We start from the raw sequence: 23,355 nt of genomic DNA, 5'->3' as shown, positions 1-23,355 counted from the left end.
TTAACAGCAAATGAGCTTTGACATTTCTAAGGTGCAAAATTTGAAATCAGTGTAATATAAGCAATACTGTTATTTTGGGCCATGAAGCTGTTATGGTACAGGCCTGTAGAACCATGAATGGCATGGAAGAGGACAAAAGAGAGCAGCTGCCCACTGTTGGTGTTCACAGTAGAAAAGCAAGAGCACAATGAATAAGCTTATGAGACAGCTGGCTTAAAAGAAAGCAAAAAGGATATCCTTGGCTGTGGAACTACGTATTACTCTATAACTGCCCTAGTCTCAATTTTTTCCCTAGTTATCTATTACTAGTATTGCTGATTACAGGGTACTGGGCTCAGTGGCYTTTGGTCTGACATAGTATGATCATTCTTGTGATTTTATATTACAGTGATTAGCACACTAGAAGCACCTGAGATAAACAATGGGATGGGTGGCATCACTGCTGCGTTAGGACATCTGCACGTAGTTTTTCTGAGGTATTGCTGCTCTAGGACAGAGGGGCGGTAAGTGCCCACCTGCAYGCAGCTGCAGTAAAAGCCTCTTCTGGGAGTTCTGCCTGAAAAGGACACACAGGAAGGGGGAAAGGAACGATTCTTACAGTCTTCAAATCTGTAAAGGGAGGTGAATATCATTTCTGTGCTAAAGAAGACAACATTTACTATTCCAGATCTTCTGAGACGCTTTATTTCTCAGCTTCTTCACTTTTTGCAGCTTATTCGCAAACAGAGCTAGCTTTCTGCTGTGGTATTTGTTAGAAATTGGAAATTCAGGGCTTGAAGGAACCTGCTGAGACTCTCCAACCTTCTCTTCACTGTGCCATGATTAGGGATGTTTTGTCTAATCTGTTTTTAAAAATAACCTCCAGTGAGCAAGGCTCCAAAACCAATTTGGGTAGTTTGCTTTTCTTTTCTCATAAAAGATTTCTCCACTATCTAATTTAAAGCTTATTTCCTGTAAATTACGGCAATTGCTTGTAATCATTTGTATACCAGAAAAAAGTAGGAATAAACTAACTTAAAACAAGGGTTTACCAATCAAATGAATATAAGGGCCAYCAAACCACAGCTAGTATGTACTGCATGCACTGCATGATTTCCATGCCCATGACTTCTACAAGTGAGGGCTCAGGCTTCCACACTTCCCCCTTTTCCACACTAATAAACACTTCACCTCCCCAGTCTCATGCCATACTTTCCTATAATGCACTCGAGAACCTTATCACTCTTTTAGTTTGTCTGTTGTCTTATTGTCTACACCTGCCTTTTAAATACTATCTTCCCAATGTTGCCCAGCAAGTTGCCCCTGCCATCTATCCCATCCACATGTAATACCTGCCAGCCTCTCTTGCCTATCAGCACACAACAAAACCACAGTGCAATGAGCCAGACTAACTGCTCTGTGAGTGCATTTTTCAGGCCATATGTTGTACAGCCTTCATTCATACAAACCATTCCAAGTTCTCAGGTAGTTTAACTGCTGAGTATTCAGCATCCGCTTTATGGGACTGGTCAACTAAGCTAGAGAGAAATTTTCTAATTACTTAAGCCATCACAAACATTTTAAATAGAGCATTAACAAAATAACAAATAGTAAATATCATTCCTAATATACACATCTGTAAAAATGCAGACAAAATACAGCCATTCTGCAAACACTTCCAAAAGCAAAGAGCCATTCCCATATAGGTTTACAAATGTCAAACAGAAAGTAATAGAAACATGATTTATTTGAATTATTGCTTGAAAATGGACATATATTTGTTATTCTTACTTCCTCAGCTAACACTATTTGCTGTCCAGGATACTCCTGATCTAGTAAAGCACTTAAGCACATACTGAGCTTCCATTTAATAGAAAAGAACCACAAGATGAACATAGAAAAAAAAAAATCAGAAGAAGTAGCTATAGCACAAAGCCCACAGCTCAAACAGTGCTGCTGCAAAACACAATTCATACAATTATTTCATTCTTAAACTGATAATAAAAACACAAGAAGGAAAAAATGTGTTTACTTATGAAGCAAAAGACAAAAGTGGTTATCATTTTCAATGATCCTTTCGCATTAGGAAATAATTTTTGTTTTACTAAGGTCAAAAGAAAGTATCTCTTTGGCTTTCATGAAGTCTAGATCCTGAGAAACGTCCATCGATGTCTGAAGTTAAAAGGTGCCATAACGCTCTTCTGTACTGTTACTGAGAGAGATAACTGGCCTGAGAAGATTTACAGACAAACAGAATGTGTCATTTCCTCCATATTTACAGCTCTTATATAGTCTCATTACTGCAGGTCTCATACACACCACATCCTTCAATGTATTTATCTCCACAGATAATGTAGCAACATGCTTCTGTTTTTGCTCTATAGACAGGAGCTCAGAAACTGCAATTCACTTGCCAGGAGTCACAGGGGAAATGTATGGTAGAGCAATCTCAGGCGCTGTCCTTGTCTGCCTGCCCCCAGCCATGCTGGCAGGAGCGCAGCCAGCCCTCTGGGCACGTGTCTGCTCGCCCCCCAGCCCGGCCCGCCATCCCCGCGGCCGCTCACGGCACCGCAGCAGTCACTCTGTGGTGAGTACTGCTTACACTCCTTGCAAAGTGAAACTCAGGCAGAGACGTAGTGGAATAATGACTGTATCATCTAACAAAATTCAGGTTCTCAGCCTCGACTGATCGACTATTGCTACTCTTACTAAAGGCTAGAACTAAAGTAAGGAAGGTCTGTCAGTTTATACTCGAGTGGCTGGCTTTTCACACAGCTACAGAGAAGCAGGAAAGCAGAATACAAGGAATAAATGAAGGTTTGTAGTGGCCAGCTTTGATTAATCAGGGCTAAAAACTGCCAGTACAGGCATGTATGTATGTCAAATATGTCAATTAAAATCAGTTTTAAACAATAAGGCCATATATCTAGACTAGTAAATTAAACAATGCTTAGGCTACTCCCAGGCACTGAAATGCTACTGTTTATGCAGGGAAATTGGTTTTGGCCCTGGCCAAAGCTTGGCAGCTAGGACATTCCAGGCGCTGTTCCAGTAGGTAGTTTGCATGTGTACAAGCACAAGCAAGGGCTATTCCAGCTAGTCTCAGCAGTAGGAGTCTTCCTGGGCAGATTTGATTTATTAGAACAAACATAGTCTAAGTGTGACATTTTCTGTAATTAGGATCTCTTTTGTTTCAAGCACTTGAATTTTTGAAGATTCAGCTCTGTGGAGAGTGCAGTTTAAATTGCTATTAACTGAGAGAACTTTAATTTCCTCTTTGCTTCTGAAAAAGACATACAAAAAGAGAAATATGAAAAATACCATCRAAGTAAGAGTAGGATAGAAATATACCTCATTGTGACAGATGACAGATCAAATACATGGCAAAGGTCATAAACACCAATGATTAAGCTTCCCAGAGTCCCCTAGTATCATGCAGTTCTCAGCACTGGATTTACATGGTATTGATGAGTGAACAGCTTATACGGCTTGGGGCTCTGCAGCAGTTTGACCTCTCCTTTATCATACTACCGGGAGTGCAATACCACCGTCAAATGGTGCAGAAGTACTTCAGAGCCCCCCTAGCGTTAATGCTTTACCTAAGACCATCAACTGAGACTCTTTTGGTGGCAGGGGCTCTTGTCAATTGACATTCCCAATTATGTTGAAGTGATTTGAAACATTGGCTGGAAAGGAGCAAAACGCTGACACAGAGCCCCATGAAATGCACTGTTCTTCCATACAGATACGCAGACCAAAGGGTGAACCACAACAGACCTCTCACTGCCACTGAAGTGCTCTTTCAAAAGGCCTTTACCTCACACTGGTTCTCATACTTCGATATGTTTTAAGGATAGTTCAGCTTTGCCAGAAGGGTCTGAATTAATTTCAACTAAACTTTTCTGTGCAAGAAATGCAAATACATTAATTGTATTTCACTGTAGTATACATCTAAGCTACACAAATACAAAATCAATTAAGCCAATTTAATAATAGTATTAGTTCTGATGGTATTTTCACTATATGAATTTGCTTCACAAATATGGTGGACTATTTTTGCATGCTTAAACCTTTATTAAGTGTTACTCTATTTATTTTTATTATTAGGTAAGTGACCTACTATTTCAATTTGTCAGAAATATTAACTTTTCACAGACAAACCTATGGTTACTAAATAATTGTGACAGCCAAAATAACCTGGACAGATTAGACTCCCTTGAATTGGTGAACTGTCATCTGTGATGCAGGTCATTTTTTTAATGACAAAAAATATCATTAAAGAGAGAATAAAACTCTGCAAATTAGGAACCATTGCTACTAAAATGCGAGCATGTACTGCCCAAGAAGGGAGGTGGCTAAGATAGATGAAAGATACCATGACTAAAGGGTGACTAGTTTTCAGAAATCTATCCAGTGGCAAAAATGTAAAAGAAATAGCAAGTACAGTGAAAACGAGCACCACCAACCTATTTGAAAAGTGAAAGAAGTGGGAAGCTGACAGTCTGCCTATACATACTTAAACAAATATCAAAAGGTAAAGATTTGGACTTACCTTTGACTTTCGTGCATACCATATACCAGCAATGACAATAACAAAAAGGAACACAAAGAAAATGCTGATTCCTGCCACTAAAAGAGCAGAAGAAAGCTACCATTAGTCATTAGGAAAAGGAAATAATTAATACCTACATTGGTGATGCAATACAGAATAGTTATATGCTACAGTAGAACTTAGATCTTTATTTTTCCTCTAAATAAAAGTCTATTTCAAATCTAGATAAGCACAGAAATGAATCGAGCATATTGCAACTCATTACAGTCAGTAATTATTTTTGGCAGGCAAAGTAACTTTCATCTTGATTAAACAAATCAGCTCCACACAACTCTCCTCTAACACACTCAAAGCATCTGTTCAGCCATGATAGGTAATACTATGCATAGAAACATATTTCTAAGCAGAAACTTAGTTTTATTTGGAAGAACTTAAATGGCCTAAAACTTCATTTTTCTTTGAAACATTCTGAAGTGAAGCACTTTTTACAATTCTATCAACAATTTCTGTGAGCCCACCTTGAGGATCTTTGGGACACCTTAAGACCAAAGTAGCTTTGCTTATGAAGGAATTTAAGCAATGTGCTTTGAATGTTTGACCTTGCTTCTCCTTTCAGGTCTCCTTGCATTTTTACAGCTGTTATCCAGCACAATAATAGATTAGATACACAGCACAAAGAAGAGAATTTGTCTAGCTATTCGTATAAACAAAAAGATGATTGTTAATTTTTAAGTAATGGTAATAATGCTATGTTAATGTCAATGATGTTGTTTAATAATATTTCAATTAATAATATTCTAAGAACACATGTTAATATTCATTTAATAATGTATTGTTAAATAACATTTATTTCCAGTCTGAAAACAGATGTGTAATTGTAAAGCAACAGCAAAGCTTTCCCTGATTTTACCTCTTCATTTAGCATAACAATATATGCTACATTCATCTCCAATTTTAGTATACCAGCATATACCGCTGATCACATCATCTTTGGTGTTGCAGTATTTAATGAAAGAAAAAGCCCCAAGGAGTAAGTATCATAATTCTAAAAACAGTAATTACTATGGTCTAGTCTAGTAAAGTGATATTCTTATTACTCATATATCAGAAAAATACAATGATTTTCAATTTAAGAGTGTCTTTAATCCCTATTCATAAAAGGATAACTTCTCAGGCTAATGTAGGCAGTCCACATCCAGCTTTTGTTTTTCATAATCAACTGTGGTAAAAGAAGTTGGAAGTTCAGAATTTAGATAAAGAAAAAAATTCTTTAAGCAGAAGTAAATATATTGAAGTTGTCAACCTACCGAGTAAGGCTGAGAATTGTTTTTCTGTCAAAAAGAAAAACAGTGAAAATTAGAACCATAAGTATACTGTACAGCTACGTGTAATGAAACTGAAAGCACTTTTCCATAGTCTTTTTTGATCACAAATCCCCCCAATTACGGTTGGTTGTTAGAAGCAAACTGTAAATAATTTTTTCCTGTTGAAATAATAGATTGCAGGTACTAACTAGTCTGGGCCAACATTCTCCATACTTATGGGCTGATTTCTGTTTGCCCTCCTTTGCACGTGCTTTGTCTGCTTGACAGGCAAGCTTTTATGTGCATGAACTCTCTCTCATTCATTCAGAGAGTTGTATATTTTTATAAATATATACAGTTGGCATAACTTAGCCCAGATTAGAATGGCAGTTTTCTTCAGATCCTGCCATGCTGACGAAGGAGGGAGCAGATAAGACTGTCACCACCAAAAGCTGCCTCCTCCTTCTTGCCTTTCTTCTATCTGTCTTCACCACTCAGCCTCCAATAGTGTCTCAATGTAACAGGTACAGAGAAGACAAGACGGAGAAATAGGGTAAGCGAAATTCCTGGCTCTTCAGGTAGCCAAACTGCCCCACCAGCTGCTTAACAGAACAATACAATACAAAAGTCTCTCAAATCTAGGTATGAAGAAGACATCAGGGTTTTAAAGCACTTGCCTATACCTATGAAGTTTTGTGCAGCTCTAGCTGGGCTTGTAATAGTAAAGTTAAGCTTGTGAAAGCAGTCACTTCATAAAGCCTCTAGAAAGATCAGCAAGAGCAGCCTATAGTTTCACACATACACACAAGCAAGTGCTGATGATCCTGCACAGAGGGGTGTCACAGAAAGATGCAAGACACTTAACAGGTCTGTGTGGGGCTATTCTGGTGCTATCTTCCTTATTAGTTTTCTTCCTTCACCATGAACTACCAGCCTATCCACTGATCGTGAAGATTGTCTGACATTTTATACTACATGACTGTTTTCTGATGTTTGACAGTCTCAGTTATTGTAGGCTTTGTTATTTGAGATGTCTCAAATATTCTTTGTGCCTCAGCTTCAGCCTCTGTAAAAATGGTGTGTGGGGGAACTGTTTAAATTCATAATGGGTTTGTAGGGCTGCTAAGTTAATTCACGTTTGCAATTTTTAAAAAGAATTTTGGACAGAAAGTGCAGTTAAAAGGTTTATCACTATGGCAGTTTCAGATTCATCTGTATTGCAATCCTGGTACCAGCAGAGACACCATCAAGGTACTGTCAGTGGCATACTCAATGTTCAGTATGGATTAAAGCACAGATAAATCATGATAAAGTACTGATGAGTTTTGCTCATAACATGTTGATACCAAAGTGACTTGGCTCTGTTCAAATGTTGCTCCTGTGAACAGATGACAGGTTTAGCCCTGTGTCCACCATATAGTGCTGAACAAAGGCGGCTGAGGTAGTACAATCAGCTGTCTTTGCCTAACTAGGCCAAGCTGCATCTCAGTTTAAACATGAGTTAAGGGTAACTCACAACATTTAAACTAGCAGGTTTTGCTTTCTGCTTGGGACAGGCTCACAGTGTTCATGTTATCTATTACTAGGCTTCATGTGATGGATGGAGGGTTGCTTGGCACCTTGGAATAATGCAATCAACTTGGCCATGTCCTTAGTCCTCCACTTCACGAAACTGGTATTTGCTGAGACTAGCAGAAGGCAAACTTTTACCTTCAACTTCTCGTGACTTAGGCAGCAGGCTTGGCAACAGCTGAGAAAAGGAGCAACTTCCATCAAACTGTCAGAGTGTCAAGGCTCAGCAGGACAAAAATCAAACTTCCAACAGGAATAGGCACAACAGGATATGCACAGAAAAAACAGACAGCTGCGCAAGAGTCACCATGAGAAAAACAAGGAAAAAATGAAAGAGTGAATTCACAAGACTCAGGTGTGCACACTGAAGAAGGAACTGAGGATTTGGAGGAAGCAATAAATTAAAAAACAAACCTGGAACATTTCCTTTCCCATGTATTTCTGGTTCAGAAGTTTCTGTGGTGCTGGAAAAAGCTGTTCCATGTGGAACATCAGTCGTTCCTTCTGTTGACAAGTGTGTTTCTCTGCTTGCTGTTTTGTTTGCAGCAACCTGCATATATTTGTAAAAATATCCTAAAATTTAAAAACAAATATATTATTGCTGGAATGTATCACACCGTTTATTATGAAGGCTGTCTGATAATTTCTTTTATAAAACCCTATTTTCAAATGCTGATAACTTGGACAATCTTGGCTGTTGTTTTGTGTGTGTAATGTTTGCCACCATTAGACTCCTCTGTATGAACATTTCAGTTGAAATTGTTCCATCATTTCTCGGAATAAGCTTTCAAAAACAACTGTCATTTACTCAGATTAAAAAAGTATTTTCACAGACATTCTCCTCAGTTATTGCAGTATCTCCACGTTTTGGAGTAAGAATTTGAAATCCATAAAGAAAAAGTCAGTAAAGCTGTATCCCTCACTAATTCTGAGCAATCTGTGAAAATCAGCAAAACCAGCTTAATGGTAAACCCATGAAATTACATTGCATTTTCTTTACTTTGAAGACACCTGTTAGGATATGACAGCTAAATTCTCCTGAGGTATTTGTTGATATCCATGTTCTTTCTCAGTTTTCCTCTTGCCTTATATGCTATGCGAAGCGATCTTATCAATATAGTTGATGCAATGCATCAGGTTGCTTTAGTTAACAAATGAAAACATCCTTTCTTTCAAATTCCTCCTCAATTTCAATTGCAAATTAATGAAAAATAGAATTTGGGGAAGGGTGAAAGCTACTTTCCTTGAACTTTTCCTGCACAGCAGCAAGAGAGAAAAAGTATACACTCGGTTCCGTTACTGTGGATGTTTTCTTACAGTATCTCAGTTGTGACATTAAAAACAGAACAAAACTTCTGTGGTACGAAGTTTAGTCAGTGAAGTCCCAAGAAGTTTTACATAAGAAATAACTCATTCTGATACAGCACGGGGGGACAAAACTGCAGCATGTGAGATTCTTGGAAATATAAATTAAATAAATTAGTGCTATCAAATATGTCTTAGATAATTCTGGTCTACCCTTGGAGGTCTTGCTTTCTATACAGTTCTTGCTAGAATTATAGCATAATCTCCACATATAATGTCCACAGCTCTTCTGAAAGGGAGGAAACAGGCACCCATGACATTGCAATAAGAAAGACCAGTATTTATAGACGGATGTTGCCCTTTTTTCTGAGAATATGATGCACTTGCTGGCAATGGATTTAAGTTGCTCCATGGCTAGCAGAAAAGCTTGCTTTGTCACTGTGAGGCCTTTATAAAACTCATGCCAAGCACAGCACAACTCCACAGACTGGGCCTGTAGATATACATATCTCCATGAAGTCTTTCGGAAAAGGACAACATAAATTTTCAGTCAGTCCCGTGATCAAGCGAGTCTATGTGCTTTCATAATAAGAAGGTCCATTAGCCAAAAAACCCCATCTCTTAAATTCTTGCTCAATCACTGCCTTTAGTGCAATGAAGGTGTAATGAAGAAAGTCTCTTATGTCTTTGCACCAATCTAATCCTTTTTTTTTTTTTAATTTTGGCAAGGCAATATTCTAGTGAAAACTAATGAAACAGATACAGATTTTCCGTTATGTCATATTCAGCCACAAATTGTAACCACGAAACATGAACTGCTTTCAATAGACACATGATATAGGTGGTATCTGTTATGCCATATTCAGTCACAACTTCTCAGCATTAAATATAAATGCATTCATCTAGACACAAATAAAATGAGGAGCTGGAGTATTGCCCTCCAGGTACTCCATGCAACTAGTCAAGTCCTAATAATGCAATTGGTGCAGATGGGAAGAAGTTCATGATACTCACAGAGTGAGACACCACCCTTCCTCACTGCTCCTCAGCGAATTTACAAAGTCTTTGTGGTAGATTTAGGAAGATCTGGTGCTATGGTTTAACGTCCTGAACTCATTCCTCAACTAGGAATCAGTTCTGGGGTTTTTGCTCTATTTTGCAGCATCATTGAGATACTGCCACTGTACCTGTAACCAGCAGTGCAAATAAAAGAGATGTATTACATGTATTTGTTAACATACCTCTAGTTCTAAATTTTTTTTGTTACAATACTGATGTGTCTCTTTCTGCACCTGCAAGGAATTTCTTTGAAAAACAACAACCCAACTTATTCTTGAAGTTTGATTATTAGAGGCTACAGAAATTTGAATGGCAAAATATCTTTATGCTTTATCCTGTTTTTAAGTGAGTTTAATCTTACTGATAGAGATGTTACTGAAGTAGTCTGTCATATGGTACAATAGGATAACGCATAGAGAAAACATCATCAACAATTGAACAATAACTTATAGATCAATTCATACTTATTTCCATTTAGAATATATTTAGGTGTCTCTTCATACAGTAATTAAAAGAATTGAAGAGAAAGTAAAGGCTAAGAAAACAAGTGTAAAGAAATGTTCACTCACCTGTAAGCAAGAGAATGAAAGTAGGTACTGTCTTATACAACTTCATTTTTTTCCTTATGTTTTAGCACAGTGCAAAAATGCCAGAAAACAAACCTGAAAAATCCCCTTGTCGCTGTCCCAACAGCAAATAAAGTTTGGTTGTAACTCCCTAAGACAGAAGACCTCAAAAGACCGATCCTGCTGCACTTATCATTTCCTGAGCAGTTTACTGGTTGGATCACACTGTCTCATAAGCAGCTGTTATAAGCAGTTAAACACCACACCAGCTGCATAACTTTAGGAGTTTTGGATGAACTAAAAAGAATTTCCATACTACAAACTGAAGTGTGCAAAGAGCACAAAAATAACAAAACTAACAACTAAATAACAAGTTCTAGTTGTATGTAAAAACAAGTTCTGAACTGCACATTCAGTAAAATACTCTAGTTGTGAATGATGAGGATACTCTCACACCTCACTCTTACAAATAGATTTTCCATAGATCTCAAAGCCCATTTTAAGCATGGAAAATTAATCTCCTTCCATTGGCCAGCTTTGTCCAGGAGAAATCTGGCCCATATAAGCGAAAAGCCTGTTGATCACAAAAGACAACCATATTCTCTTGCACTAGTCACAAATCATACTACATTCCTAAATATTCACTGCACCATAAAAATAAGTATCCAAAACAAAATCGTTGCCACTCTGTAAAGTGTAACTTTGAACTACTTCGGATCCTTTAAAGGAGAAAATTCTTCACCAAGATGGTGCCTATGCTTGCCCAAAGAGATTGTGGAATCCCCCTCCTTGGAGATATTCAAAGCTTGACTGGACAAAGTCCTCAGCAACATGACCTAATGTAAAGTAAAAGTAATGTAAAGTTTGTCTGCTTAGAGCTGGAAGAGAGGACCTTCAACTTATATTATTCTACAGTTCTTTGATATACAGTAGTGTTATACTTGAGTCCTTCTTGCACCTCATTGAATATGGAGTTCCACAGAAATCAAAAAGTGAAGCAGCTATTTCATTTTTACAAAGGCTATTCAAGGCAATAAACACTACTTGCAAGATCAAATTCCTTACTTGTGCACTTTCAGGAGACTTTGGGAAATTAATGCAAGTATTTGCTACATAAGCAGCTATATATAAGTTTGTCCATCAAACTTATTGGGAGCAATTCGTATCCCCAAACAAAGGTGTCCAGTGCCATTTCAGATAGCATAATTTATCCAAGACATCCACATGGGACTGACAGTTATGGCACATGTCCAGTGGGAGACCTACATTCTTCTGGAACTGAACAATGAGGCCAAGCATGCTACTGTAGGCTGTCTAAAATGCTCCTAGATACTCATGGTAATGCAAGTGAATCAGTCCCCTTACATGTAATTCTACGTAGAATTATCAAATACGCATCACAGAATCACAGAATCAGTAAGGTTGGAAGAGACCTCTAGAGATCATCTAGTCCAACCTCTCTGCCCAAGTAGGGTCACTTAGAGCACATCAGACAGGGTTGCATCCAGGTGGGTTTTGAAGATCTCCAGAGAAGGAGACTCTACCATCCCTCTGGGCAACCTGTGCCAGTGCTCCGTCACTCTCACAGTGAAGAAATTCCTCCTCACATTCAGGTGGAACTTCCTGTAGTTCAGTTTGTGCCTGTTGCCTCTTGTCCTGTCTCATGGCACTACTGAAAAGAGTTCAGCTCCATCCTCTTGACACTCTCCCTTCAGCTAATTCTTCTGAGCAGTTATGAAATGTATGATCTTAGCATGAGTACTGGAAGAAATTACTTCATTTGGAAACGAGTAGCAGGATATAACTGGACGTAATAGATGGCACATATTTTTGTATTTTAGATCTCTCTCAGGAAAGGGATCTACAAATACCTTTTACTAATATATGCCTGACTAAATGCCCATTGAACTTAAATTGCAAGTGGGTTCATAGTCACCAAAAGCTGAGGCCCAGATCGTTAAACTCCTTATCTCRGTGGTATGCAGACAGATGTTCAAGCAGATCCAGTCTCTATAACAGAACTACTCATCTGAGTAACTCTTTTGAAAGTAGCAGATTCACCTTATATGCTGTACTACCAAACTTAACCCATACTTAGTTGATTTATTGGATTTAAAACTTTATAGACCCTAGTCTGAAATCACCTTGAATTAGAGACATGCTAGAAACTTAGGAACAAAATATTTTTTCACCATCATAAATTGGAACTGAAATACACAATTTACATGTGTACTTTGTTTTGAAACAGGTCTCTCTATGGAATGTTGTACTAGTCATCCAAAGGTTGAAAAAAACCCTTCATGAAGTCAGTTTCCAAACTAAGGTCTCTAATGAAAATGGTTTCTGATTCCATAATTGCTTTCTTATGTAGTTAGCTCTGTAASAATGGGTTCAGACAAGAAATTCAAGTTCATGTTATCGTTGGCTAACCTTTTTTTTCAGGAAGTTGCTGTGTCACCAATTATTAAGCAAAAAAACTATATCTGTTTACAATTTCTTTGCATCAGTAAAATTGTTAAATGGTAGCCTAACACTTGCTTGTGTTTCATTAGCAGTTTTTTTTTTCCTTATCTTTTCTTTTTCACTCAACATTTGTTTATCAGGTCATTGCAGAACCCTTCTGCCTTTGAAGTCTACTGATAACTAGCACAAGAAGCCATTTTCATTATCCATTTTTTTCAAAAACTGCTCCCAAACTGTCATGTAACCAATGCTTTCTTCTCAGACTTTGAAGAATATCTCCAATAACAATTATATTTTCTGTCCCTTATGATAGTATTTTACTGGACTAAGAAATTATTATCTTCATACATTTCCAGTGTATATAGAGAAAAGCATTAATGCAGACTCACTCTACAAATGAAGAAACCATGACTCCTGTTCAAGGAGCAGTATAGACAGAGGCAATCCAGAGGTAGAGTCCCATCTAGGTGTAACTTCTGAAATGCCAGAATGTTCACCCATTTAGAAGGATCCTTTCCCCTGGTCTCAAAAGCATGAAATTCTCAAGCCCACTGTTCCCTGACAAAAGTCTTTTAATACTGAAGCAATCTCCTTCCAGTACTCTTTAAAAAATAGTACCAAAAGCCACACAATCCCCTCTTTAGGAGATACTCCTCACCTAGGTCACCAGACTTGCCAGGGAGTACTGATCCCTGTTAGTTCATGACCTTTCCTGAATTACATCCTGTCACATAAACCCCTTCAGAAGGAAGGACTTGGGGTAAAGCAGTGTATATAGGAAAGCACTGCCATCTCTTTTACAGAGATCAGGAGTTTAAAAGGGAAATCATCTTTAGGACTATCAGACTTGAGCACTATTAAACTATAGTATTAGGACTAACAGACTTTAGGACTGTAGAAACAGTCTTTAGAACCTCTGTACATTCTCCTAAATTTGTATTCAATAAACATCATGCCTACTAAACCACCTCCACTTTACTAAATGATGGAAGTTACTTCTATAGTATGTTACAAAGAAGGGAAAAAATATATACATATATGAGTATATACACGTTTTTGCTATTTTTACTATTTCCTCTTACTCACTGGTTTTGGAAAGTTCAGTTTCTAACCAAAGGGGTCAGATAGGTGGCCAGGTAATTATATAGTTGGAGCCTACTCTATCTCCACTTCTCATACTTTGGATCAAACCTATTTGATGCTATGTCACAGGTACAGGTCTCTTCTTTATTATCTCCTTACCTAAGTTTTGGGATTTGCTTTGTTTATGCCTAGTTAGAATCATTTAGAAAAAAAAAAATCCTACAATATATTTTTGTTAAAATGTTTTCATTCTGAAACAGTTTTGGGAGATGGTCTGGTTTTTACAAACATCTAATCGAAGACCATTAAACTTCTACCTGCCTAGAAAGTTGTAATCTCAGAGTCTTGTCAGTTCAGATCAGACACATACGTGGATTGTTTTGGACTTGGGAATGCACAGAAGCCAGGCTCATAAGCAGCCTGATAGATAGGTAGACACAGCCAGGATTTTTAGGGTTCCTTGGTGTATTACTTGGAAGTAAGAAGTTCAGAAGTTTCAACTGAGAAGACATATTTCCAAAATTTGTGTCCCTTCATTGCCTGGTGGCTGAAGTGAGCCTTGAAATCTGAGGATATGTGGACCAGCAACACTGAAGAGCTATATTTGGGGCACTCTAAATTTAAAAGGCAACCAAAGTAATAGGCTTAAACTGAAGTCATGTATCTCTAAAATCAATCAATCTTGGAAGTCATCGATACAGGAATTTGGCCATCCTTGCCAAATTTTACTGATTCTACTTCTCTTATTTTAATAGAAATTACAGGAATGATAGTTAATGTAACAGATGTTTTTATTATAAAAGTGGAATTAGTTATGATGGGTCATCTGTCCAAAAAAGAACTTGATGGACACCATGTGAGTCCACACAGTCTGCTAGCCTGGACACTGCCAGGAGATGGGCACTGTACAGGTGCTTGATGAGGAAACAATGCTTAAGAATTGCTTGAGCCTCACACCTCTGACTCCGTACACCAAATAGGTAGTCTACAGACATGCAGTTTCAGGTAAAGCTGCCTAAATCAGTGTTCTATGACTCATGTGACCTGAGTTCAGATTCACTGTAATTCTGTTCTCAAGTTTAGAGTACTCCAAGTACTGAGAAACAGGCTGTTATTAAATCTTCCTTTTTCTGTTGAAGGGAATGTGAGTCTCCCCTGAAGCTGGCATCATATAGCTATCTTCTCCAAAGGAAATCAACAGCCACGATGTCAGTGAAGTTGTCATTGACTGGTTATTGATTGCTGAGAAACAGATGCATATCAGACAACACTGCCAGAGGAGGACAGATGCAGCAAAGCAGCCATCTGCAAAAGATAAGCTCCTAGATACAGGACTTGCTATGTATTTTGCTCTAATGTGATTCTGAGAGAGACCTGATCTTTCTTTCAGTTTCTCCATCTCTTAGAGCCCTTATTCTCTAGCAAGTGCTCTTAATCTTCCCACCTGCTCTTTACTCCAGTTACCGTATCTAGCATTTCTGAAAACTGTCATTGTCATTACTGATGAGAATGCTAGATTGAATCCAGTCTTCTAAATTTAAAAGACACCATAGCAGCAATAGATACACTGTATCAAAAGCAACAAAAAGAAGAGCAGGGGAGCAGTGGAGAAAATTCAGAAAACCACTTTCAAAATCCTTTGATGAAACTGCAAAATAAAAAACCATTTTGTCAGCTCAGTTCTCCCTAACAAGTTGGGTAAACATTTGGAACCCCTTTTCTCTCATGCTGCTCATCTCCTTATTCTTATTTGTAGTCATTTACCTGTCTGTTGTCATCCATTCAAATGTAGACACCTCAAGGCACCTTCAGTGACAGCAAAAATAGATACAGGTAACACAGGGAAATAATTAGCCATGAAAATATTCATGGTGGCAGTCTCAACATCTTAAAGTTCAAGTGATTAGAGGCTGCTAGGCGAATGTATAGTTGAGTTAAGATAATTCATCTGAAATCAGTACAGTTAGCAAATCTTCACATCAAGTATATTAATCACCAGGAATACAAAGTCACTCACAACAGCTGACTTACTCATTTGCCTGATGCTACCATGGGGGAAGTGATCATCCATTAACATCAGCTGAGTTGCATTAGCTACTGCCCACAGAGGAATTAATTGTAAAAAAAGTAGTGGTACCATCCAATATGCAGGATAATAGAAAGGAAGTATAGTATCTTACTATAATAAATGTTATCCTTTCTATTGCCTTCTACCCTGTAAAATTCATTCCATCAAACATGAAATGTTTATGGAATGAAATCTTATAGCTCTATAAGACAGAAAGCTTGTCTTCACATTTGCATATAAGGAAGCTTCTGTATGCCGTAAAAGTGTAATGGCTTCTGTATGCTGCAAAAAATTGAATGTCTTTGATAGTAATATTCCTGGTAACAAACATTACAGAATAGTATGAAATTATCCTTATAGAGTCACTTACAAAATGTCTGAAGAGTTAGACATTTTCCCATTGACTTCTGTGTCACGTGATCATTCAATGACTTGTTTCAGCATTTAAAAAGCATACAGGCTGAAGTTCTAAGAATTTTGACTTTTGCAGACTACTACTGCCAGCAGAAAAATCCGAACTATAAGCTGAAAAGCCTCTCTTATTTGCCTTGTATCTAACAAAATAGTTTGTTATATCGAGTCAAATAAATGCATGACTGTTTCCATCTTCTAAACAGATCCCATAAAGTTAATTTGCAAAGAAGAATCCATCAGAAAGTGCTCATATGACTCAGTTTCACCAGCACCGCTTTGCTTCTTGCATAGTAGGTTAGGCTTTACATACAGAATTTGATTATTATTATTATTTATTTTCAGCAGTGTAGAATCCTTCAGCTATTTAGAAACTTCTTAAGTATCACATGATTGCAAATAGCAGTTTTTGCATCAAGTCACACACACTGATTTTCATGACTATATTACTGTATGTGGCTTGGAGCTGTGGAATGATGCTTAGTGGTGGACTGGTATGAACAGATAATTATGACTGGGAAAAATGATAATCATTTAAATCAGAAACTGTATTACATCCAAGGATCAAACTGTATGGCAGCTTCTACTCGCTTACAAAACAGTGAGATTCCTCTTAACTGAACGGGGCTTTGTAGCAAGCTACCTCCCACAGGGCAACTCAGAATGATTTCTGCTGAAGATTAAGTCATATACATTGCAGTCCGCCAGTCTCTCTTTCTGTTCCACATGTACATATACATGTGCACACGTATCTATGGTTCTTCTCCCTAGATGAGGCTAAGTAGGAGCTTTAAAGCTCCAGGGATATCCCTGCTGAATTTTCCTCAGAATGACTTCACTGAAAAAGAAGGGCTTATCCCCCTGAAGAACTAGCTACAAGGGTCCCTGTTTTACAGGTTTTCACAGAGCTGGCCACCTTTTTTCTGTTGACTTGTATAGTACTCTTGTTACACAATGCCATCATCCATGACCGAGATACTGAATCAAACAGACTTCTTAAAACTCAGTGGTTAATGAGTAACATAGCTGTCGCATGTGGAAGAAAATTTGCCTTGTCTGACCAGCAGAAACTTGCAGGTAGATTCTCACTTGAAAATGTATGCAGAGCGTAGCGGATATAGGATGTGGAGGTAAGTAGTTCACTCCTCTTCCTGCTTGCCTTGGCATATCTTCTGACACCACACAAGAAGTCTCAGAAAACACTGCTGTCTCCCAACTCATACTTGGAGAACTTCCAATCTCATTTTATTATCTTTGCTTTTTGAATGGAAAGTAGTGTGCTGACCTTTTCCATTAATTCAATACCCCAGCTGTATGTGTTAGCACATCAAACATTGAAATTTGAAGGATTTGTCCTCTTTATATTAGACACTGTAAATGTGTATAATGCAAAATTTCTGTCTCAAAGCATTTTTAGTTTAATTCAGGACTGTCCTGCTTCTCTCTCCTGCCTGCCTGCCAAAACTACGGATTTCCCATAATGCCTACAAGAAAGAGAGGAGATTGATCTTTAAGCTGAATTCCCACAAAGTTATTGCACAAAACAACCTCAAGTTATTTAGGAAGCATCTTTCTCATGACTGGTGAAAAACTAACCCTGGTAACAGATGAAAGTTTGTATCCTGTAGCAAGCACCTCATATAGCTCTCATATTCATGTTTCCATGTTTGTTTTACAGTGGCATGATCCGTCTTCATTCACAGACTATAGGTAGTAGTTTGAATTCAGCACCATATAGAAGTTGCTGAAGTGAGAGCCTGTCAGCTATTTATTTTTTCACATGTGAGCATTTCATTCAGGAACTATAAAATGCTTCATCCTCTCGACATTTTGTAACGGAGAATAACTTTGAGTCCCCTGTGTTTTAGTTCCCTTGATCTATATCCACCACACATTTTAAGGAGAGGCTGACAGCTAGCATGTCAGTTATTTTCAGATATCTGTCTCTGTCAGATTCAGAAATCCCAAGAAAACAAACGAAGTGCAGGATTATAAATACATGTGAAATCAGAGCTGTCATCACTCTCAAGGATTTTCCATTGTGCCTGCTGCACTATTTTTAAGCTAAGATTTCCCAGATGTTTAGTAGGAATGTTTAGAGAGTAAAACATTTCATTTTTCTGATGGCTGCAACACTCTTAAATTTAACCTATTCTTAATTCAATTTATTAATTCCCCTGTGCCTGATTTGTTATTCCCACTTGTGTGGGAATAACGGTCTGAAAACTATTGTTTCAAATGTTGAGGTACATTCAGTTATTTAGAAGAACAGAACAGTGCTAGAGACACCCTGAAAGAAAGCTCCTCATGTGTGTTCACTTCAGAGGCTAGCACTAGGTCTCTGTTGCTCTGAGCCATACAGTAGAGTAACAGGGTAGGCATTATCCTCCACATCGTGATCCTTCCGCTAGCCAGTGGTTTACTGAATCCAGCTCAGAGAAGACTGATTTCAATTTCCAATTTTAATTACGATTTACATTAGCAAGAAGGAAAACTTCATCTAAAACTTTAATCTTATTTTACCTTGCTAACTGATATAATCTAACAGCATCTTCTTTTTAGTCAAGCCATAGGATATAGTATATCTATAAATTTTAAAGTAAATAATCTTTTAATTTAAGCATATTTATTCAGAAAACTAATTTTTATGATGGTGAGAATGGTGATTTATCCATTTTTTATGTCTCACATGGTTGATTTTTACTTGCACTTTTTTTGTCAAATTGCACCTGAAAGAAAATTGGATTCCAACAGAAAATACATAAAAGCAGAGTTTCAGAACTAGTAGATCTTATACCGTCACATTCACAATGAGTCTTCTTGTATTTTTGTCTCTCACTCAGGCTCAGATTATGAATGTGCCTGTTAATACAAATATAAATGCAGGAAATATTCCCTCTGAATCCTTAGAAGAGGCTAGTATTGTCAAAATAAGTCTAAGGCATCCACTGCCTCCAGTTGCTTATAGAGTGACCCCATCAGTGCAGTGCTCTGGCTTTGCTTAAAAAATCAGCAGTACACATTCACTACTTGATTACTATTTTTCTGTGTGGCATAAATTATTTCAGGGCTACGAGGATGATCAGAGGGCTGTAGCATCTGCCCTACGAGGAACGGCTGCGAGAGCTGGGTCTCTTCAGCCTGGCAAAGAGAAAACTGAGAGGGGATCTTGTCAATGTGTACAAGTACCTGAAGGGAGGGTGTCAAGGGGACAGGGCCAAACTCTTTTCAGTTGTCCCGTGGGACAGGACAAGAGGCAACGGGCAGAAATTGAAGTGCAGGAAGCTCCGCCTGAAGGTGAGGGGGAATTTCTTCCCTGTGAGAGTGACAGAGCACTGGAACAGGTTGCCCAGAGAGGTTGTGGAGTCTCCTTCTCTGGAGATCTTCAAGGCCCGCCTGGATGCAACCCTGTCTAACATGCTCTAGGTGACCCTGNTGTGGAGTCTCCTTCTCTGGAGATCTTCAAGGCCCGCCTGGATGCAACCCTGTCTAACATGCTCTAGGTGACCCTGCTCGAGCAGGGGGGTTGGACTAGATGATCTCCAGAGGTCCCTTCCAACCTTACTGATTCTATGATTCTATGATTTTAATCGGTAGCAGTGACCTCAAAAAAGTTCCTGAGCTTCAGAATCAGCTTTAATATACTTAGTTTAACAAATAAAATATACTTAATTTAAATATACTTAATTTAAAGTTACAATGTTATTTTTATTTTTGGAGTCTCATAATAGTTTTACTTTGCACCTCCAGGTGCAAATAGGGCTCAGGGCTGATGTAGATTAACCATATTACTTTTTTGATCTATATTTTCATGATGGGCAAGTAGGGTTGAGTGAAAAGACTGTGGATCATGAAGGTCTGTAAGTTTGTAATGATTTCTCCCACAAAAGATCACTGCTTTCAAGTCCCCATGCCTTCCATGGCCTCTTGCAAACTGAAGAAAGAAAAAGACAGTTGTTTCTTGCACTTAAGCTAAACTGGTGAGTTTTAACTATCTAAAGTTCTAAAAGATGATAGTAGTGGATTCCTGGCTCTGAAGCCTTTTAACATACTGTTTCCCTGACCCTAAGGAAGCTCAAAAGACCACAATATTAAACAACGGCAGTAAAACCAGTCTTATCAGATGCTAGGGCTTGATTTTGTGGCTGATTCATGAGAATCTAGTGCCATTTGAGATGATGTAAGATATCCAAGGTATCCATATGGGCTGGAGGGTCTAGCACAGGATGTATGGCAGACTTGTGCTTTCTATAGTGTCAGTGAGGGCCAAGCAGGATACTGTAAGGCATGCCAAGTGGTAATAAACCTATTGGGAAACCTAATCAAGCCCCTACTTTAAGTCTAATGATCAACCGCTGAAAGTATTAGCAGGAGAATCTACTATGATAGGCCAATAATCCCCAAATTTATTTTTCCACAGACCCCCATGAAGAATGGGAGCTGATGCAGGTTTCCTCGGCATATGTCGGGCATGACAAGCTATACGGCTGCAAGGGGGCAACAGTATGTGCTACAAGCAAGATCATGCTTCCTAAACAAAAAGACCATGCTCAGGGGTGAAGGTGCTATACTAAGGCAGTACACTTCCCTTTCCTTGACACATGGCCTAATATGCACTGGTAATAAGTTACACCACTGTGGTGCCTCCAAAAACATGCCTTTTTGGTGCCTTGGATAAGTGTGGCACTCCGGATTGCTACTAACTTACAGATCCTAGACTTAGGACCCTGGAGACCTGGAAAGCCAACATATTGACAGGATAAAAGTATTTACCTTAAGAACGTTCTGCTCACATTTGAATAAAGAGTCAGACTGCTTTGTATTCCTTTATTAAAATAAAGTTTTCCCCTTCCAAAGTTTTGCTGTACCTTGCATACAGCAAGCTACTGTAATTCACTTTTCTGCTAAGATCTCCTATAAGCTGCAGAAAGGTTAAGAAGTTGTAGCTAACTTGCTTATGCTCATTGCCCATGGTCATCAAATGACATCAGAAATGAAGTCATATTTGACTTCATTGAGTGAAGAGACTGTGAATCAGGAAGGTCTGTAAGTTAGTAATAATTTCTCCCACTTCTCTTCACTTTGCCAGTCAATATACAGATTTTAAGACTGCACTTACAGTCTGTGTGTAAACAGATTTGGCATGGTTTATATTACATGGAAGATTAGCTTTTGTGTACACCTTTTTTTCACACTCTCTCTGCTTCCCATGGAAACATACACTTGCTTTCATTTAAGAGATGCTCAAAAACTACAATGCTGAAGTTCCTTAACCCAAGGCCATTAGCCCCCTCTGGACAGATCTAATCAACAACTGAATCATCTAAGAGTTTTAGGCATCTGATCTCTGGAGAAAATTTCAGAATTCTGCAGAACGTCTCTGTGTGGTGCCTAGAAAGATGAAGGCAAGTCAGAGTGGCAATCTTAAAAACCTGCATGCTAACTTGTGTGCTATCATCTACGAAGAAATGGAATTGTGCTATGTGTCTTAAACACTGAGTTTCTCTGCTGCTTATATACTTGAAATAGTTCTGCAGGAAGATGTCTTCATCCACCCAAGACTTTCAATCCATCTCGGGATCCTTCTCTTTTACAAAGTAATCAGAGAAGAGGGTCAACTGCCCATCTCTTCTGTAACAGACTGCACTTCAGAGGACTCAGAAATTCAATTCCTTTATCAATATGAAAATACTTAAACCCACATCTCCAGTGTCCTTTATCACCAACCAGGAGGCAAGTATTAGTCTTTCTTTTAAAACTGGATTACAGTGCAGCAAAGAGTTTAAGACCAGTGGACAGGGTGAGAGAGTATCTTAAGATTTCCATCCCTGCTCTAAGAATAATTTCTGTACTTTATATTGTTTTAATACATCTATAAAATAGTAAAGCATACATCCAATTAACTCCTTTATATATTATTTTTCTTGTTCTGTTTGTCTGAGGGCACAGTTTAACATAATTCTGTTAAACAGATTATTTATTATTTACACATCACCAAGTTAACATTAGCTAAAGAAAACTTCTCATTACTTAAAGTCTGAGTGAAGAACCGAGATCCACTATAAGGGAGACTCCATGTATCTTTTTTAGAAGAGAGCTCTACCAAGACACTTCACCTGAGTCCCTGGACCTCTGTAGCTGCCTATCACTTCCACAGCCAACAGGATAGCTGTTAAGTTCAGAGTTGCTCATTATATTATATTATTTTGACTATCATATATTATTTTGAACGACACAATATTATTTGGAGTCAAATCTATGAGATACGTTTTCCTACTTTTGTTCCATCTCATATGAAACAACAGTCTGGCCTTATGCCACAGTGTGTTATATTACAACAGATGTCATAATAACTAAAATCTTAAGTTGTGAACCATTGTGGTCCTTTACTATTATTTTTATGAGCAGGTACTCATTTTCCTGGCTAAATTCCAACTGGCTAGTAACAACATTACCTACATTAAGTCTCATGTGTAGCTACAGTCTGCCCTGGTTGAAGCATCACATTTCCAAAGTAGGTCTGGTTCCTTTTCACAGAGCAGGGAAGTGACAAATGTCTGAAACAAAGAAAGAACGTACATGTGAGTATTCTTGTACAGTAAGTAGTTTTCAGGTATATTCTTCAGCAGAATTTGGCAAACTTTGTACTACCTGTTACATTCATTCTTAAAAATAAGTTTCTTACAATTAGCATACATCTTTTGCTTTCCCTGCAAGCTATTTTGATCGAAAACGCATAATAACAATATAAAGTAAAGAAACTAAATAAATACAACACATAACGTAGTGGAAAATTTGTGAAATATTTCTCAGCTATTAATGGAGCTTAATTAATTAACTACATTAATTTTCCATGCAATCACTTTGCATATAAAATGCTGCAAAAGGAAAGCTGGTAACAGAATTTTTAGCACTGAAGAAAGGGATGTTGCTGTATCTCACGTTCATGAGAAGAAATCTTTGGAGAAACTCTGATTAGTGTTCAAGGCATTG

General features: G+C 38.0%; 1 protein-coding gene across 4 annotated transcripts; it reads right to left on the bottom strand.

Annotated features, from left to right (window-relative positions):
- Positions 1-1,702: 1,702 nt before the first annotated feature.
- Positions 1,703-22,919, bottom strand: LOC146591255 (uncharacterized). 4 transcript variants are annotated; one of them, XR_014896848.1, is made up of 6 exons: positions 10,341-10,577; positions 7,822-7,980; positions 5,839-5,862; positions 5,050-5,750; positions 4,532-4,608; positions 1,703-3,262 (listed from the first exon to the last, which is right to left on the bottom strand). XR_014896848.1 is itself a non-coding variant. In XM_085313204.1 (5 exons), exons 1-5 carry the CDS (start codon positions 22,831-22,833, stop codon positions 3,118-3,120), a joined length of 417 nt encoding a protein of 138 aa, XP_085169330.1. In that variant the 5' UTR covers positions 22,834-22,919; the 3' UTR covers positions 1,703-3,117. The 4 variants fall into 4 exon arrangements, 3 of the variants coding, with proteins under 3 accessions (XP_085169330.1, XP_085169331.1, XP_085169333.1); XM_085313204.1 differs by lacking the exons at positions 5,050-5,750; positions 10,341-10,577 and adding an exon at positions 22,822-22,919; XM_085313205.1 differs by lacking the exon at positions 5,050-5,750.
- Positions 22,920-23,355: the final 436 nt, after the last annotated feature.

This window comes from Rhea americana, unplaced genomic scaffold (assembly GCF_003343005.1).
Source record: "Rhea americana isolate MKP2758 unplaced genomic scaffold, rheAme1 scaffold_38, whole genome shotgun sequence".
In the NCBI taxonomy this organism is placed as follows: Eukaryota; Metazoa; Chordata; class Aves; order Rheiformes; family Rheidae; genus Rhea; species Rhea americana.
The sequence above is the reverse complement of the archived record's forward strand: the minus strand, read 5'-3'. Positions and strand labels throughout refer to the sequence as shown.